Below are 18,827 nucleotides of genomic sequence, written 5' to 3' on the forward strand. Positions count from 1 at the left end.
TGGTCTCCAGAGTGCATTCCTACATGTGATTCTGAAATCGGCCACTACACTGACATATCGACCGGGAAACATAATGTTTTCCTAAACACCTATTCCCAGTCTATAACGCTTTCCAACTATTATGGAATGGGACCCCTCCGCCTCGCTCCGTAAAACTTAATAAACTCAAAGAATATCATTCAGTAAGCATTTTTTTACAAAATAGAGTCTTGACAGGGCTGCAGTACTAGAAACAATAAAGTGAAGGAAATCAAAAACAGACTTGCAGGTAACAGTCAAGATTTCATTTACATAAAAAATACGCTTTTCTGTCCGCCTCCGTAGCGTAGAGGTAGCGTTACCGCCTACCACGCAGGAGCCCGGGTTCGATTCCCGCCAGGGGACTGGGTGTTGTGTGTCCTTCTTCATCATTTTCATCAACATTGACTCGCAAGTCGCCGAAGTGGCGTCAACTAAAGGGGACTTGCAATACGGCCTCTGAACTCCCCCGAATGGGGTCTCTCGGCCAACAATGCCATGCGATCATTTCACTTTTCGCTGTTTTAAGCGTCTAAGATATTAGAGTGATGTAAATAAGTTCCTATTCAGAATATATGACCAAAGGGAAAAAACAGCAAGTAAGCTATTAGGATATAAGAAACGGAGCACAACCACGAACAGCTCAAGTATGCGGAAGATTTATTGCGTTTATTTGGAAGAAATTATCTCGCTTATTGGCGCTACCTGATTTAGGAAAAATCACGGAAATCGTAAATCTTGGTGGCAGAATAAACGGAAATCGTAAATCTTAGTGGCCGAGTAGAGATCTGAGCTCCAGTTCTGCGGAAAGCGAGTGCAGTGTCTGAGTCACTGCGTCAAATCGGTTTTTCGCATCGGCTATGAGCGTGTTCTTGTGTTATAATATGCTGTGCAGATTTCCTCTTGTCCAGCTGACTCTCCATGAAGGTACATGCCAGACAGATAACCATTTTTGAAATTAGCTTATCCAGTGTCAATAACGAATATTACACTTTGACAAAAAATCAGATCACAGATGCACAGAAATGTAAAGTCAACTATTTAGAAAACACAGAAAAAGATTGTAATTGATATACAATTACTTGGGGGTAGTTGTGTGAAGATTAGGACTGATCTCGTGCGGTCATGACTAGGCGAAGCGTACGACAGGCAGAAATACGGAGAAGCTGCAGTTTACCTTCAAAATACATTGTTTACTCTATTTTTTTAATGGGCGCAATGTATGCTCTTAATTATGCGGGTTCTCTGATTAGGTCAAGCTAATAACAAACGTTGAGCCCGTGTAAAGAATGGAGGTACGATTGGTCGCAGGCTTGTTGATCTGAGGAGAGAGTATTATAAATTCTGAAACTCCTATCTGACAAACAATCAAAGAAAGAAAACGACGAAGCATACTCAGAAAATGTGAAGAACGCATTTTATGGCTGGCAACTACGTGTAGTGTTCAGCTAATTAGGAGTTGGAAGGAGATGGGGAAGTAGAATTACTATGTTCATTTCCAAGGAACCATCTCGGTTATTTGCGTTGCCATACGGATCGTACGGATAATGTTACGCTAATAAGAGATTGTACACAAATATATACGGAATAATTCTTCCAAAATTTCAAATGCAAATGGAACTACAAATATCCGTCACATATCGTACAATAAAAGTAGCTCCCTGCCATGCACTTTGACCAACAGTTTGCATATTTAGATGTGGATGTCTCCAACAATGTCGAGACCTCCTTCAAGGCACAGTTCATTCTGAGTCTTTCCGGACATACCTATTGACCCGACATATTGCCGAACAAACATGGACAGGGAAAGAATAATCAGCTGTTGGATTGTCTCAATCTTCCATACTTCCTAAAGTCAGTCATCTTAACAAAAATAGGTTTTCGTTGGATTTGGTATCAGTAATAATCAGAAGTAGCATTAATGTCGTTCTGTTCTGATGACCCTTCGTGGATTTTACCTTTCTTTTGCGCTACGCAACTAATTTTACTTACGTTACGCCGACTTGTCGTAAGCATGTGAATATAGGGGAAGGAAACTGAGGACCCACCTCCAGAGCTTCCCCAGCGTCTTGCTTAGCTCGGCGTTGTGCAGCTGCGGGTACTGGTCGGCGAGCTTGCGCCTCGCCGCCTGCGCCCACACCATGAACGCGTTCATCGGCCGCTTGATGTGCTGCTTTCTCTTCGCTGACGACTTCTGCGTCACGGGTAGTAGTGTCCAGTCGTAGCCTGAGCAACACACCCTCGGTTACCTAGACTTCCTCGGAAAACAATTTCTTATTAAAAAAAGGCAGGAAAGGGAGCCAATTAGTATCCCACACAGTTCAATTTTGGGTCTACTGATGACACTTTTACACTTATCTTAGTAGCTTTCAAATTGAGATTCTGCATATAATGTAAATACTTTTTGGAGATTATCTAGATATTATAATAGTTTATTGGGTCTCTTAGACATACAATCACAAAGCCACTCTCAATAACATTATTCAAAAAATTATGAACTGACCAGGTGACCCAAGCGAGACCTTCGTACTTTTATAGTCTTAAATAACGACAGTACTTGGAATAAGTGGAGTCGTTGAGAAAAGGGAAGATGTGGGACTGAAGAGAAAACATGTTGAAAAGTGAACCGAACGATGTAAAATGTATACCGAACGATGTAAAATATATAGTCATGAATTTATGATACATCCTTGTATATACATTTCCATGCACATATATTTGAACAAGATTGTTTACAGAGTATTTCAATACCTCGGTGTAAACGATATTTGACCCAAGAATGTAATCTTCGTGTACTTTTTGCTTTCTATTTTCTTTAGGGGGTACAAAAATCTTAGTTGATTTAATTACCTTTGAAAAGGCTACAAACAACTCTCCGTAAGTAGAGACGGGATTTGGTGAACACAATCCTGCTCTTTGAAGCGTTTGTCCCTGTGAGTTGTTTGCAGTGATAGCAAATGCAATTTTAATAGGCAACTGTCTTCTTGTCATCTGAAAAGGCATGCTTCGATCAGATGCTGTTAAGTTTATCCGTGGCAGTGCAACAGTTTCCTCGGTGACACTCAGCTGACCATTAATTGTCAATCGACTGAATTTTGTTACAACCATGTGTGCTCCATTGACCCCTGTTTAACATTCAGGTATGTTATCAACATGACAATAATATGTTGTGTAAGTGTAAGTTTATGTGGTGGTAGTCTCGACAGGTCTAATGAGTGTAACAATTCTACAGGATGTTTATCATTTTGGAAAGAATATTTATTTATAAAAGTCAACTTGTATGTTAGGCAGAGATAAGAACTACAGCAGCGATCACGGTATAATCTATGACAATACTGCAAAAAATTATCCAGTTATTAAGTACTTTAAAACAAAATAGAGTGTGTAATAAGATAATAAGAAAAGAGACTCTCTTACTCGAGATTAATAACTTGGCTTCGTAAAATACAGGTGTGAAGCTGGGCATTTATAATGCTCTTTTGCCTATCATAGTTAAGTCTCCTTTACGTGAAACAGATGGGAAGTAATGGAGCAAAATCAGTTTGCAATGTCAGAAATCGGTTTAAAATCCTTTCTAACGCTACCTTACTCACCCTCATACGATTAGTATCTGTTGAGGAAAAGGGATATTGGCTTGAGATATAATACACGCATCAAAAAAAGGTTTACATCATCTCGGTTCAGAGAGTTCCGGAGCCTGTACAGAAAATTGGTATAGAGATCAACATAAACATCGTTTCCGCCCTTTTTATTGCTCCTGAGAACCACACTTTGCATGTTGTACCACCATACAGTGAGAGCTTCAGAGGTGGTGGTCCAGATTGCTGTACACTCCGATACCTCTAATACCCAGTAGCACATCCTCTTGCATTGATGCATGCCTGTATTCGTTGTGGCATACTATCCACGAGTTCATCGAGGCACTGTTGGCCCAGCTTGTCCCACTTTTCAATGGCGATTCGGCGTAGATCCCTCAGAGAGGTTGGTGGGTCACGTCGTCCACAAAAAAGTCCTTTTCAATCTATGCCAGACATGTTCGATAGGGCTCATGTCTGGAGAACATGCTGGCCACTCTAGTCGAGCGTTGCCTTTATCATGAAGGACGTCAATTACAAGATGTGTACGATGAGGACACGAATTGTCGTCCATGAAGAGGAGTGCCTCGCCAATATGCTGCCGATATAGTTGCACTATCGGCCGAGGATGGCATTCACGTATCGTGCAGCCGTTACGGTGCCTTCCATGACCACCAGCGGTGTACGTCGGCCCCACATAATGTCACCCCAAAACAGCAGTGAACTTCCATCTTGCTGCATTCGCTGGACAGTGTGTCTAAGGCGTTCAGCCTGACCAGGTTGCCTCCAAACATGTCTCCGACCATTTTCTGGTTGAAGACATATGCGTCACTCATCGGTGAAGAGAACGTGATGCAAATCCTGAGCGGTCCATTCTCCATGTTGATGGGCCCATCTGTACCGCGCTGCATGGAGTCGTGGTTGCAAAGATGGACCTCGTCATGGATGTGGGGAATGAAGTTGCGCATCATGCAGCCTACTGCGGACAGTTTGAGTCGTAACACGACGTCCAGTGTCTGCACAAAAAGCATTATTCAACATGGTGGTGTTGCTGTCAGGTTTCCTCCGAACCATAATCTGTATGTACGGTCATCCACTGCAGTAGTAGTCTTTGGGCGGCCTGAGCGAGGCACGTCATCGACAGTTCTGTAATCTCCTCTATGTCCGAACAACATCGCTTTGGTTCACTCTGAGATACCTGGACACTTCCTTTGTTGAGACGCCTTCCTGGGACAAAGTAACGAGGCGGACGCAATCGAACCACGGTATTGACCGTCTAGGCATGGTTGAACTACAGACAGTACTGGCCGTGTCCTCCTTCCTGGTGGAATGACTGGAACTGGTCGGCTGTCGGACCCTCTCCGTCTAATTGGCGCTGTTCATGCAACGTTGTTTACATCTTTGGGCTGGATTAGTGACATCTCTGAACAGTCAAAGGGAGTGTGTTTGTGATACAGTATCCACAGTCAACGTCTATCTTCAAGAGTTCTTGGAACTGAGGTGATCCAAAACTTTTTTTTATGTGTGTAAACGGACTTTCGCTTAATCTTGAAAAAAATCGTAGTATATTCATTTCTTCTCAGTATTAGAACAATATCAAAGCTAGACGCAAAGGATTAACAGAAACTAAAAATTATATCAGAATGTTCCAAATTTTTGAGTATAGATACTGACGCCATAATGCAATGTAAGGAAAATAATACCTTCTCAGGCAGATACATTCAGCAGCTGTGACACGATCCGCCATTGCTAGTCTTGGAGAAATTGTAGGAAGGAGAAGAACAAAATGTCAGTCATTACTTCCCCCAGTGACCTCTTTCTTAATTGGTCGAATCTTTCTTTTATTTCCTTTTTTGTCACTACTGTCCATAGAATCTATATTAGGTGCATTATACAGCCGTACTGATAATTTACTCTTCTCTAAAATCAGTATCGCTTATGAGTATTCGGAATCCAACTTCCTGTGATTATGCTGTTTGGTCCATCAACAATACAGTCTTTTTAAGATTCTTCTTCCTCCGGGTTTATAATGGGGCACTTTATGTGGAAACCTGTCTATGGCATCCAAGTAAAATTAAATCGGTCTATCTGTAAATTACGTACCTTTTCTTCTGCGGGTCCTTCTTTTCTTGTATTTTTATTTCGAACTCTGTTCCTCAATGTTACACCACTCAGAGAACACCAAAAACCCCTTTTATGCGTTATTCTGTTTGACTTTATCATTTCGTTGAAGAGTTCAACATTAAATTCCATATAGGAGAGTATATTATAAAATGACATTGTGAACTGTTATTTGTCTTTCTTTTCTCATTTTTAAGCAAAGATTCCGTTTAATGTTTCATCCAATTATTTATACTTTGTTAATTATTTGTCTGTGGTAGTTTGTTTTAAAAAATTAAAAATGTAGCTATTAAAGTGTGTAAATTTTCTTGCCTGTTCCACTATTTTATTATTGATTGCAACTTTTACGCTTGAAAGATTTTATTTCAGCTAACAGCCATTGCCTTTGCTTCAGCTCCTAAAATTTTAGTATTATACAGTATGGGAATGTTTTAAAGCAGATCTAAATGTACCCCATAATATCGGAACTATAGTCTCATTTCTTAGAACTGATGTTAACTTCGATTTTAAGGACTCTGTAAAGGTTGTATTACATAAAAGTGAATCAAATCGAATTTATCACGATATTTGAAACTTTGTATATCTTCTGTTCTATGAAATATATCACCTGTTCTAGTTCTGTCACCTCTTAACGACTTTCATTACAGCTAGCTTCTCAAAATTCAGAAAATATATCCTTTTTTCCATGAAAATCTTGAATTCTCGATGCTTCCCATTTTACAAGGCATTCTGAGATTAGACTAGATTATGTAGGTCTATAATATGAAAGTGAAACTCTATGAAAAAGGGCAACAGTCTAAATGAAAAAGGATTAGGAACCAGACCAGTCCCCCTCCATCCATTCCTGTCAAATATTTTTTCCACTAACTAAACTGAATTTCAATAATTCAGTAATAATCGATAGATTTTGGGCGTACAATAAGACAATATCTGATTATCGATGGCAGTTCCTGTGTGAAAACTATTTGCGTGTAAAGTGAGTTGCAAACCTCACATAGTAAAGACTATACTTGTCAGTGAAATCGTGGCATAGTGGGAAACAGTGGAACTAAGTACAAATAAATGTAAGGAATCGGAGTGAGTAGGTGTCACAAGGTGAGGCAAGTTAGGTTATGAGTAAAAATTAAATTACATAAGAACTGAATTTTGTAACATAGCAATTACCTATATGTTATAAATATAAATAACTTATAGATTTATAAATGAAATAAGATTAGCCATACTTATACAGAACGTAAATGTACCATGAAACAATAATCGATTTAAAATAAACTGAAAATGAATGGCATAAATGAGTATGATAAGCAGACATTGTGAGAAGTGTTGATAAATGAAAAGGCTATGTGAGGTTCGAGAAAGCGAAAGTCCTAAGGTGAGTTTGAACATTCAAGGTTAAATACTTCACCCTACATATTGTTATATATAACGAAATGACCATGATGATAAATGAGAAATTTTGGAAATAATGAGTGATAAATAGAAAAAAAACACCTTGCATCGGTTTTCAATCAGTAACTTTCTAAAATTCAACATCGTGCTTCATCCAACTCCAAGCCACAAACATCTGTATTTGGCGGATTAGGCAAGTCATGATGTAGATTGATGTTGCCACCTATCGGAGAAAAAAAACAACCTGCAGAAAAGCACACATGCAGTGACTAAGACTCGCAATACGTGTGCCTGCGACTGAGAGCCCACATTTCATATCCCGGTAAAAATTCCGTGGACTTCTTGTTACATGTCCTTGCTACACGATACCAGGAGAACGTCAAGTTGTAAAAGCATTCAGAGTTACGAAAAAAGTCAAAAGGGAAAACAAACAGAAGTCACCTGATACCGACCAATAATGATTTATTTTAAAGAAATTTTAAAATAGGGCTATAAAGCAAGTGTTCACTGGAGTCTGGTAATCTGCAGCTCTAAATATGCTACCAGATTCACTGAATTTTCGGAGAGTAGTGTATTTCGAGTAAATGATATAGAACGCACTTAGAGTTAACCGTTAATACGTGCTTCAAAGTTTTAGTTAGTTAGACAAGAATAGACTATTGTAGAAGCAAAATGTACCTCCCTCGTCACGGAAGAAGTAGCTTATCAGCCACTGGAACATGAGGCAACATTAAATTGCGCCAGCGTAATTGTTATAGCCTACTCGGGGCTACAGTACATGGTGTCAAATACGAATGATCTAAGGAATTAAACAAAAAATGAGCAGAAGATGGCGTGACACTATGTACACTATTTGGTTTCGGGATTGTTAGTGGTAAGGAGTAGCGCGTCAAACCAACACTTCAGGGTACTCAGGGCGAGTGTATCACCCGATACAATGCTCTTGGTTGTAGCGAAGGCAATGGAGCGTACAACGAGAGTTCACAACGCTTTAACAATGGACTATCTCTTCGGAACTTGATGCATTAGAGCTTAAGAAGACCGGCTTTCTTTCCCTCGTAGACAGGCCAGTTAGTTCTCCGAATAAACATTAATTTCGAGATAGAAGAACGCCTTTAGGCGAGACGTATAAATCGGAGCAGTGGCAGCGAATGCCAAAGAATTCGAATCGAAATACGGCCGTGTGGCTAACTAATAATGCTCGAGCATAACGGAGACAAGGGACAAATAGGAAACACATAAGCAGGAAATAGCTAGAGAAAGAAGAAAAAGTCCAGAACTTGGCCCGGCTCGAGGGAATGTGGGCTCAGGCTAATTATCCAAACAATGGTGGCTAGGTACATGTTCTAGGTTAGATGCTGAGGAAGATATGGTACCATTCAAAATACCAGCAAAAACTTGGCGTCCTATCATTGTTACTAAAAGTGAACAGGTATTGGACAATTTTAAGTGTAGTGAACTGGAAGAGAAAGGATCTATTTGCCAGGGAATATACTGGGTGCCTCTAACATAACGCGACTGGAATTTTTCTCAAAAACGGTAAGACAGACTTTATTCAAGTATAATGCATCTTGTGCAGAACATTGAGGGCGAATTGAGCGCAGAATTTCGCATTGCATGGAAAATGGAAACAACATCAGAGTTTCGGATGGAAGTGAGATACTAAATGAGGATCGTTGAAAGAAGAACTCTCAAACCGAATACGTCTTGGTCTGGAAACATTTGATAAGTTACTCCCTTTTCAGTTATATTATTGGAAGTATCCTCTAACCGTTCTCACCGTCAACAAAATATTTTAGCAGAACAGTAGCTATGTTGAGAAGTTTCACTTTAACGTTGTAGGAGGAGTAAAACTTCATATTAAGACTGGATTTAATTACAAGTGTTTCTTTGTTGCTTCAGTATCTTTTCTGGTAACATTTCATTGCTGCTGGCGTTCAGATGTCATCTGAATAAAAATTTTCCCGCACTATGGATAGAAAGAAAGGACAAGAGGTAACTCATCTTACGTTTCGCAGGGACACATCGAAGACCTACAACAACAGATTACATAAATGAGCCTAATTCAGAAGCATGTCTGTCTGTACCAACTGCAAATCTACGATGGACGAACGAAGACGGGACACAAGTATCCTTCGAACAAGGACACACAATCTTAAAAACTGAGTGCAGTAAGCCGAACAGTTTTAGAAAATACGTTCTTCTGCAATAATTTGTAAAAAAAAGACAGTTCAAATCATATTTTACTACTCTTCAAAAAACAAGAAAAACAGTTATTTAAAACATGATCATTTCTGCTTAATGAATGTGTTTGCTCGTAACAAAAATGTGTTGCAACGAATAATTTGAAAATTCCGATGGTGTTCTGTTCTGATAACGGAGCACAATGAAAAGAAGAGGATTCATCGGATTCAAGGGCTTCGAGTCGCTTAAAATAGGATCTTGGAATGAATACTCTGCTGATTCCTATCCGCCACTTCGAATGCGCAATGTAAGCTATACTTAAAAAACAAAACAAAAAAATGCAACGCCAAAAATATTTCACTCACGATTTCCGCCGTTTAACTGAAGACTGACGACAGATGTTGCATCCGACGATGTTTAATCAACAAATCGACAAGATTACGTCCGTAACTGTATCTCTAAGGTTTTAAAAAGTCCGCAGTGAAAGCTATTTTTCCTTTTTAAAATTTCGTCCCATTTCATTCATGAATCGGAAACTAGACCTTCATGCCGGAAGAAGTTTTACTAACCTTATGAACCTGTGCCCTAAGTTATTGTTATAAATTTTGAAATCTTCCTCACAGTTTTTTTAAAATGTTTGTGGAAATTGAACAGAATCTCTTTTTGACGAATTGCTCAGCATACCTGTAATATTTATTATTCACAAACCGACGTTATTGCTCTTCTTTGTATACATTTCACATTCTGTATTGGCTTGCCTTGGTATCATTTACAATCGACTTGGTCGCTTGAATAGCGTAGCAGCCGTTTCCCTCCACCCTACCTGTGAGCAGAAGTCTATTCCGTACTGTGAGCATAACGAAAGTTAACTGATACTTCCATTGAAAAGGAGTCGTGCATTGTTAGTACAAAATAATCTTACGGCATGAAGTTTTGCAGATGTAATTCGCTATTCCAGCACATCATGACGAGCACTTTTTACGATTAAGTATCAAACTCCATTTCTTCCTCCGTAACTTCGGCGGAAAATTTATAGAATACTGTATAGCGGCGCATACGCTTATAATACACTCCAGACACGCCCTTACTGGTCATCGGGGCTCTGTTCGAAGCAAGAACCATCACTGAAGACAATTCTACTCCAGTCAATGAGATTCCAGTTCGAAGATGTGTCAGGAGACGCCCCGGAAACCGGTGGGATACCAAACTGACTGTCCCTGTCATACGGCCCGACAACCAGGATTGATGGTCTGTGGTGCCATTTCTTTACATAGCATGACCCCTTAGTTTACCATCCGCGACACCCTTACAGCACAGCGGTGCGTTGACTATATTCTACGCCCCGGTTTTGTTGCCCATGATGTGAAGCCATCCTGGGCTTACATTTCAGTATGACAATGCCCGCCTGCACACGGAAAGAGTATCTACTGCTTACCTTCGTGCTTGCCAAACCCTACCTTGGTCAGCAAGTCGATGGTTCCCTCCCCCAGCTCGATATCCCCCATCCCGGGATTTTGAAGATCTATCGCGCCAACTGGACAGAATTTAGCACGATATCCCTCGCTGTTAGTAGTAGTTTATCCTGTAGTGAAGTAGAAGTGGATAGTTCCTGTGAATTATTATGGGTGGAGGTTACACTCAGCAGCCGAGCTAGGTTAATAGTTGGCTCCTTTTACCGACCTCCCGACTCAGCAGCATTAGTGGCAGAACAACTGAGAGAAAATTTGGAATACATTTCACATAAATTTTCTCAGCATGTTATAGTCTTAGGTGGAGATTTCAATTTACCAGATATAGACTGGGACACTCAGATGTTTAGGACGGGTGGTAGGGACAGAGCATTGAGTGACATTATACTGAGTGCACTATCCGAAAATTACCTCGAGCAATTAAACAGAGAACCGACTCGTGGAGATAACATCTTGGACCTACTGATAACAAACAGACCCGAACTTTTCGACTCTGTATGTGCAGAACAGGGAATCAGTGATCATAAGGCCGTTGCAGCATCCCTGAATATGGAAGTTAATAGGAATATAAAGAAAGGGAGGAAGGTTTATCTGTTTAGCAAGAGTAATAGAAGGCAGATTTCAGACTACCTAACAGATCAAAACGAAAATTTCTGTTCCGACACTGACAATGTTGAGTGTTTATGGAAAAAGTTCAAGGCAATCGTAAAATGCGTTTTAGACAGGTACGTGCCGAGTAAAACTGTGAGGGACGGGAAAAACCCACCGTGGTACAACAACAAAGTTAGGAAACTACTGCGAAAGCAAAGAGAGCTTCACTCCAAGCTTAAACGCAGCCAAAACCTCTCAGACAAACAGAAGCTAAACGATGTCAAAGTTAGCGTAAGGAGGGCTATACGTGAAGCGTTCAGTGAATTCGAAAGAAAAATTCTATGTACCGACTTGACAGAAAATCCTAGGAAGTTCTGGTCTTACGTTAAATCAGTAAGTGGCTCGAAACAGCATATCCAACACTCCGGGATGATGATGGCATTGAAACAGAGGATGACACGCGTAAAGCTGAAATACTAAACACCTTTTTCCAAAGCTGTTTCACAGAGGAAGACCGCACTACAGTTCCTTCTCTAAATCCTCGCACAAACGAAAAAATAGCTGACATCGAAATAAGTGTCCAAGGAATAAAAAAGCAACTGGAATCACTCAGTAGAGGTAAGTCCACTGGACCTGACGGGATACCAATTCGACTCTACACAGAGTACGCGAAAGAACTTGCCCCCCTTCTAACAGCCGTGTACCGCAAGTCTCTAGAGGAACGGAGGGTTCCAAATGATTGGAAAAGAGCACAGGTATTCCCAGTCTTCAAGAACGGTCGTCGAGCAGATGCGCAAAACTATAGACCTATATCTCTGACGTCGATCTGTTGTAGAATTTTAGAACATGTTTTTTGCTCTTGTATCATGTTGTTTTTGGAAACCCAGAATCTACTATGTAGGAATCAACATGGATTCCGGAAACGGCGATCGTGTGAGACCCAACTCGCTTTATTTGTTCATGAGACCCAGAAAATATTAGATACAGGCTCCCAGGTAGATGCTATTTTTCTTGACTTCCGGAAGGCGTTCGATACAGTTCCGCACTGTCGCCTGATAAACAAAGTAAGAGCCTACGGAATATCAGACCAGCTGTGTGGCTGGATTGAAGAGTTTTTAGCAAACAGAACACAGCATATTGTTATCAATGGAGAGACGTCTACAGACGTTAAAGTAACCTCTGGCGTGCCACAGGGGAGTGTTATGGGACCATTGCTTTTCACAATATATATAAATGACCTAGTAGATAGTGTCGGAAGTTCCATGCGGCTTTTCGCGGATGATGCTGTAGTATACAGAGAAGTTGCAGCATTAGAAAATTGTAGCGAAATGCAGGAAGATCTGCAGCGGATAGGCAAATGTAATGTATTACGAATACATAGAAAGAAGGATCCTTTATTGTATGATTATATGATAGCGGAACAAACACTGGTAGCAGTTACTTCTATAAAATATCTGGGAGTATGCGTGCGGAACGATTTGAAGTGGAATGATCATATAAAATTAATTGTTGGTAAGGCGGGTACCAGGTTGAGATTCATTGGGAGAGTCCTTAGAAAATGTAGTCCATCAACAAAGGAGGTGGCTTACAAAACATTCGTTCGACCTATACTTGAGTATTGCTCATCAGTGTGGGATCCGTACCAGATCGGGTTGACGGAGGAGATAGAGACGATCCAAAGAAGAGCGGCGCGTTTCGTCACAGGGTTATTTGGTAACCGTGATAGCGTTACGGAGATGTTTAACAAACTCAAGTGGCAGACTCTGCAAGAGAGGCGCTCTGCATCGCGGTGTAGCTTGCTCGCCAGGTTTCGAGAGGGTGCGTTTCTGGATGAGGTATCGAATATATTGCTTCCCCCTACTTATACCTCCCGAGGAGATCACGAATGTAAAATTAGAGAGATTAGAGCGCGCACGGAGGCTTTCAGACAGTCGTTCTTCTCGCGAACCATACGCGACTGGAACAGGAAAGGGAGGTAATGACAGTGGCACGTAAAGTGCCCTCCGCCACACACTGTTGGGTGGCTTGTGGAGTATAAATGTAGATGTAGATGTAGATGTAGAGAACATCCAACAAATCTATCAATCAATGCCAAGCCGAATAACTCTTTGTATAAGGTTCAGACGTGAACCAACATGTCATTTACTTGCTCAGTTTGTGAAACTATTTCACTTGAATAAATCATACAGTTTTTCTTTAACATTTGTTAGTCTATACATGTACATCAAACCTACCATATCTACCGATTTCGATCCCATTTGGATAATTCCTTCATGGTGCGTTCCTTTTCTTGTCTTTGAGCGTAGTTTGACAAAGGAAACGTATCTTTGGTGAAAGTCTGAGATTACACACAATTTTATTTGCAACTTCATCATAAAGAATTAACATTACTGATCCAGTGATCAGAGTCCAAACTTTACCCAATGTTATTCCTCCTCAGCGTAGCTCGCTTGATTCGACACCGCAACAAGCTCTTTCCCCAACTACAAATGCGGCTACGTATACCACTGCAAAGTGCCTTCTTTTGTTCAAAGCAAAACGGTATATTCGTCATCGAGTTATCGACTAGCGTGCATGATAAACATGGTTACCACGAGGAAGACAATTAAAAAAGTAATTTATGGTAAATGAGAAAATAGTGTGGTATCGGCCCACAACAAAATTAGACTAATATCCTGCCACTCCAACGATCTGGAAAGCGATTCTGAGAATGCTACGACAGCATCTGTGCAGTGGATAGTTCCTGACGCTGGAAGCGCGATGCCGCAAGTCGCGCCAAACGCGTCACATTTCAGCAACCATTGTAACCGTGCTCCATATGCGAATGAACCGGGTAGACGCCTTATTAGAGGGTACAATGGGAAGTACCCTCTGCTATGCACTCTGCAGTGGTTTTCGTAATATGGATGTAGTTGTAGATGTAGCTGGTATCGGCCGTTGGCCCAATACATGAAACAAGTACCTGACACGGTGGCTGGATCGGCTGCTCGTGTCTTATTATCGAAGCCTGCCTACGCCTATTCACAAATGCAGATGTTGTCTCCCTTTCCGTACTTAGATTTTGATTTTAGAACTATGATTGTGTGTTTTGCTGTTCATGACGATTCTGTCTTTGTTTAGCGGAGGTGATCTGAGCTCACGTTACTTGCAGAGGCTACATTCGCTCTTGTGATGTAATCAAGCCCGAACATATTCTGAATTCTTCGATACCGATGGGTATCGGTATTTTCATTTTATAAATCAAAAAACTTTTACAAAACTACACCCACGAAAATAAATTATTTCATGCGTAACTGTTTGCGTCATATATGTGTAGCACAAATTTTGAAGTTTTGACATAAAGATATGTATATTTAAATCTACCAAGTTATGCTCAATATTCACCATTTTATGTCTTTGAAAACGATCTAAACCTCTTTGCTTCAAGTGTTATCTTTGTATTTTTCTTTTCTATATTTGCTGGGACGTTGTGGAGAGACAGAGGCAAGTGGGTTGTGATACGGTAGAAAGCAGATTTTGTAATTCGAAAGTAATAGTTCAAGAAAGCAAATGAATGTTAAATTCGTTATTTCGATGTTTGAAGAGTTAAAATACAAATTTTGAAAGGTGCAGATGTTTATTTCATTTTGTATTGAGTGAGATCGACAGGAAGTGCAAAATGGCTAAGCAGGGATGGCTAGAGGACAAATGTAAGGATGTAGAGGCCTATCTCACTAGGGGTAAGATAGATACCGCCTACAGGAAAATTAAAGAGACCTTTAGAGATAAGAGAACGACTTGTATGAATATCAAGAGCTCAGATGGAAACCCAGTTCTAAGCAAAGAAGGGAAAGCAGAAAGGTGGAAGGTGTATATAGAGGGTCTATACAAGGGCGATGTACTTGAGGACAATATTATGGAAATGGAAGAGGATGTAGATGAAGATGAAATGGGAGATATGATACTGCGTGAAGAGTTTGACAGAGCACTGAAAGACCTGAGTCGAAACAAGGCCCCCGGAGTAGACAATATTCCATTGGAACTACTGACGGCCGTGGGAGAGCCAGTCCTGACAAAACTCTACCATCTGGTGAGCAAGATGTATGAAACAGGCGAAATACCCTCAGACTTCAAGAAGAATATAATAATTCCAATCCCAAAGAAAGCAGGTGTTGACAGATGTCTAAATTACCGAACTATCAGTTTAATAAGTCACAGCTGCAAAATACTAACACGAATTCTTTACAGACGAATGGAAAAACTAGTAGAAGCCAACCTCGGGGAAGATCAGTTTGGATTCCGTAGAAACACTGGAACACGTGAGGCAATACTGACCTTACGACTTATTTTAGAAGAAAGATTAAGGAAAGGCAAACCTACGTTTCTAGCATTTGTAGACTTAGAGAAAGCTTTTGACAATGTTGACTGGAATATTCTCTTTCAAATTCTAAAGGTGGGCAGGGGTAAAATACAGGGAGCGAAAGGCTATTTACAATTTGTACAGAAACCAGATGGCAGTTATAAGAGTCGAGGGACATGAAAGGGAAGCAGTGGTTGGGAAGGGAGTAAGACAGGGTTGTAGCCTCTCCCCGATGTTGTTCAATCTGTATATTGAGCAAGCAGTAAAGGAAACAAAAGAAAAATTCGGAGTAGGTATTAAAATCCATGGAGAAGAAATAAAAACTTTGAGGTTCGCCGATGACATTGTAATTCTGTCAGAGACAGCAAAGGACTTGGAAGAGCAGTTGAATGGAATGGACAGTGTCTTGAAAGGAGGATATAAGATGAACATCAACAAAAGCAAAACAAGGATAATGGAATGTGGTCTAATGAAGTCGGGTGATGCTGAGGGAATTAGATTAGGAAATGAGGCACTTAAAGTAGTAAAGGAGTTTTGCTATTTGGGGAGCAAAATAACTGATGATGGTCGAAGTAGAGAGGATATAAAATGTAGGCTGGCAATGGCAAGGAAAGCGTTTCTGAAGAAGAGAAATTTGTTAACATCCTGTATTGATTTAAGTGTCAGGAAGTCATTTCTGAAAGTATTCGTATGGAGTGTAGCCATGTATGGAAGTGAAACATGGACGATAAATAGTTTGGACAAGAAGAGAATAGAAGCTTTCGAAATGTGGTGCTACAGAAGAATGCTGAAGATTAGATGGGTAGATCACATAACTAATGAGGAAGTATTGAATAGGATTGGGGAGAAGAGAAGTTTGTGGCAGAACTTGACCAGAAGAAGGGATCGGTTGGTAGGACATGTTCTGAGGCATCAAGGGATCACCAATTTAGTATTGGAGGGCAGCGTGGAGGGTAAAAATCGTAGAGGGAGACCAAGAGATGAATACACTAAGCAGATTCAGAAGGATGTAGGTTGCAGTAGGTACTGGGAGATGAAAAAGCTTGCACAGGATAGAGTAGCATGGAGAGCTGCATCAAACCAGTCTCAGGACTAAAGACGACAACAACAACAACATTGAGTGATTTAACGGCCATGCGTAATCCTACTATATGGAAATGTTCTTCGTACAAACCAGACCTGTGAACATTATCGTACGTCAATAACAGGGCAACGAAGCTAACTTCAAGATAATCAGCTAAGTAAAAAGTTATATTTTAACAAGTGAATATACCTTTTCATGCAGCTCCATTCAAAATAATGACAAACGCAGGTTCCATGAACACGTCATTGTATAGACAATACCTGAATCGGTATATTATGCTCCCTACTATGTTTTGTAGTGTATAGCACAAAGATAGCAGAGGACTTGAATCTGAAGACGGGGGAAAGAATGGCTGGAATCATCCAGAATATCTCTGGATGAATTAAAACTTACATAATATAATAAAATGTATATCATGAAGTACTACAATGGGATGGACAAGTCATCACTGATGTACTATTTCTTAGCAGGATGGATTGACAAGTCTCTTACATTTCTGCTAAATAGCAACAAACTGTGCAAGTCATACATTTCGCAGGAATGGTTGAAGAGGAGTACTGGCCAATGATAAAACGCTGTTTTTTAATGGCTTATAGTCTAAATACAAACTGAACAGAGAGAAGTTCATAGTGAATGTGCACCAGCGCTGTAGATAAATTTTTTTTTATTTTATTTTTATTTCTGCATTTACTTTACTACGTAAGATTAGGGTCTCTAGGCACCCTCTTACATCTAGACTTACTGGGAAAGCTATCACTGCATAGTTCATAGTACAGGTTCATGAGCGGTACGTAATAATGATAATAATAATAATAATAATAATAACAGTAATAGTTATAATAATGAATGTAGATATTACTGTAAGATCATACGCAGTAACTGTGTTAATAATTCTATCATAACACTACGTTCTTATCGAATGGGAGTATTGATATATTAGCCGGCCGAAGTGGCCGTGCGGTTAAAGGCGCTGCAGTCTGGAACTGCAAGACCGCTACGGTCGCAGGTTCGAATCCTGCCTCGGGCATGGATGTTTGTGATGTCCTTAGATTAGTTAGGTTTAACTAGTTCTAAGTTCTAGGGGACTAATGACTTCAGCAGTTGAGTCCCATAGTGCTCAGAGCCACTTGAACCATTTTTTTTATTGATATATTAACAGAAGCGCATGTCAGCAGCAAAAAAGGAAACTAAAGAGGAAAAAGGAACTGATCCCTGCGTCGCATAGTCAGAAATTCCAGGGTAAAGTTACAAAATGTGACACACACAAATAGACAAGCAAATAGGAATGCAAATAACACAGATAATGTTGGGGGTGAGACAGAAATACTGATTCGCTGTAGAGCAGGAAGAAAAGTCAGAACGTGCTGAGAAGGGAACCCCGTTGTTAACAGAAACAGCTTCAGTTCCTTGCTGAAGTTAATGTGGTTTTGGATCAGAAGCACGTTACTACGAATTTCGTGTCATTTGTATGGCTGGAATGGAGAAGGAGATGGAGAAAAAGTTAGTGCTATGTATTGCTAATACCAAGCTTACTGAAGTATCACATCTTCTGTTGCATTTGTGAAATAAAAATAGCCATTTGGTATGCAAAGAGGTGTACTGAACATCAGTAGCTGAAAATCCGGTTAAGAAAACAGACCGCCTGATATTGCTTCGCCTACCAGATCACACATATCGCAACTGAGCCCATAAAGTATTAATGTGACCGAAATACATATTACTTAAGTATTCGCTATCTCAGCTGAGTTAAACTAATTGTTAGTGGAAGAGATCCGGCAGGACTAATGACTGCTTTTATTTTAGGTGAAAATATGTTCCTAAGTTGTTGAATTGCGTGAAGACAAGAGAGTTATTTCCTGCAAGCTGTCACAGTTTCTTCTTCGAAGTTTAGATGTTCGCTCCATGTTATGTAGAAATCATTTAACATTTTTGGATAGGGTAACTGGATATCATCATGGAATATGAGGAAGAACTGTTTCACAAAAACTTTCGCTGATCAATTTTCGGATGCGATATGAGGGTTGCCTTATTGGTTCAAATGGTTCAAATGGCTCTGA

The 18,827-nt window shown here is 40.2% G+C and overlaps 1 protein-coding gene across 1 annotated transcript in view; it reads right to left on the minus strand.

The window, feature by feature from the left end:
* LOC124788889 (transcription factor SOX-9-like) overlaps positions 1-18,827 on the minus strand; it is a 119,546-nt gene that overhangs the window by 70,646 nt on the left and 30,073 nt on the right. Inside the window, exon 2 of the mRNA XM_047256171.1 lies at positions 2,067-2,244. Coding sequence (XP_047112127.1) covers positions 2,067-2,244 — 178 coding nt within the window. The remainder of the gene's footprint in view (positions 1-2,066; positions 2,245-18,827) is intronic.

This window comes from Schistocerca piceifrons, chromosome 3 (genome assembly GCF_021461385.2).
Source record: "Schistocerca piceifrons isolate TAMUIC-IGC-003096 chromosome 3, iqSchPice1.1, whole genome shotgun sequence".
In the NCBI taxonomy this organism is placed as follows: Eukaryota; Metazoa; Arthropoda; class Insecta; order Orthoptera; family Acrididae; genus Schistocerca; species Schistocerca piceifrons.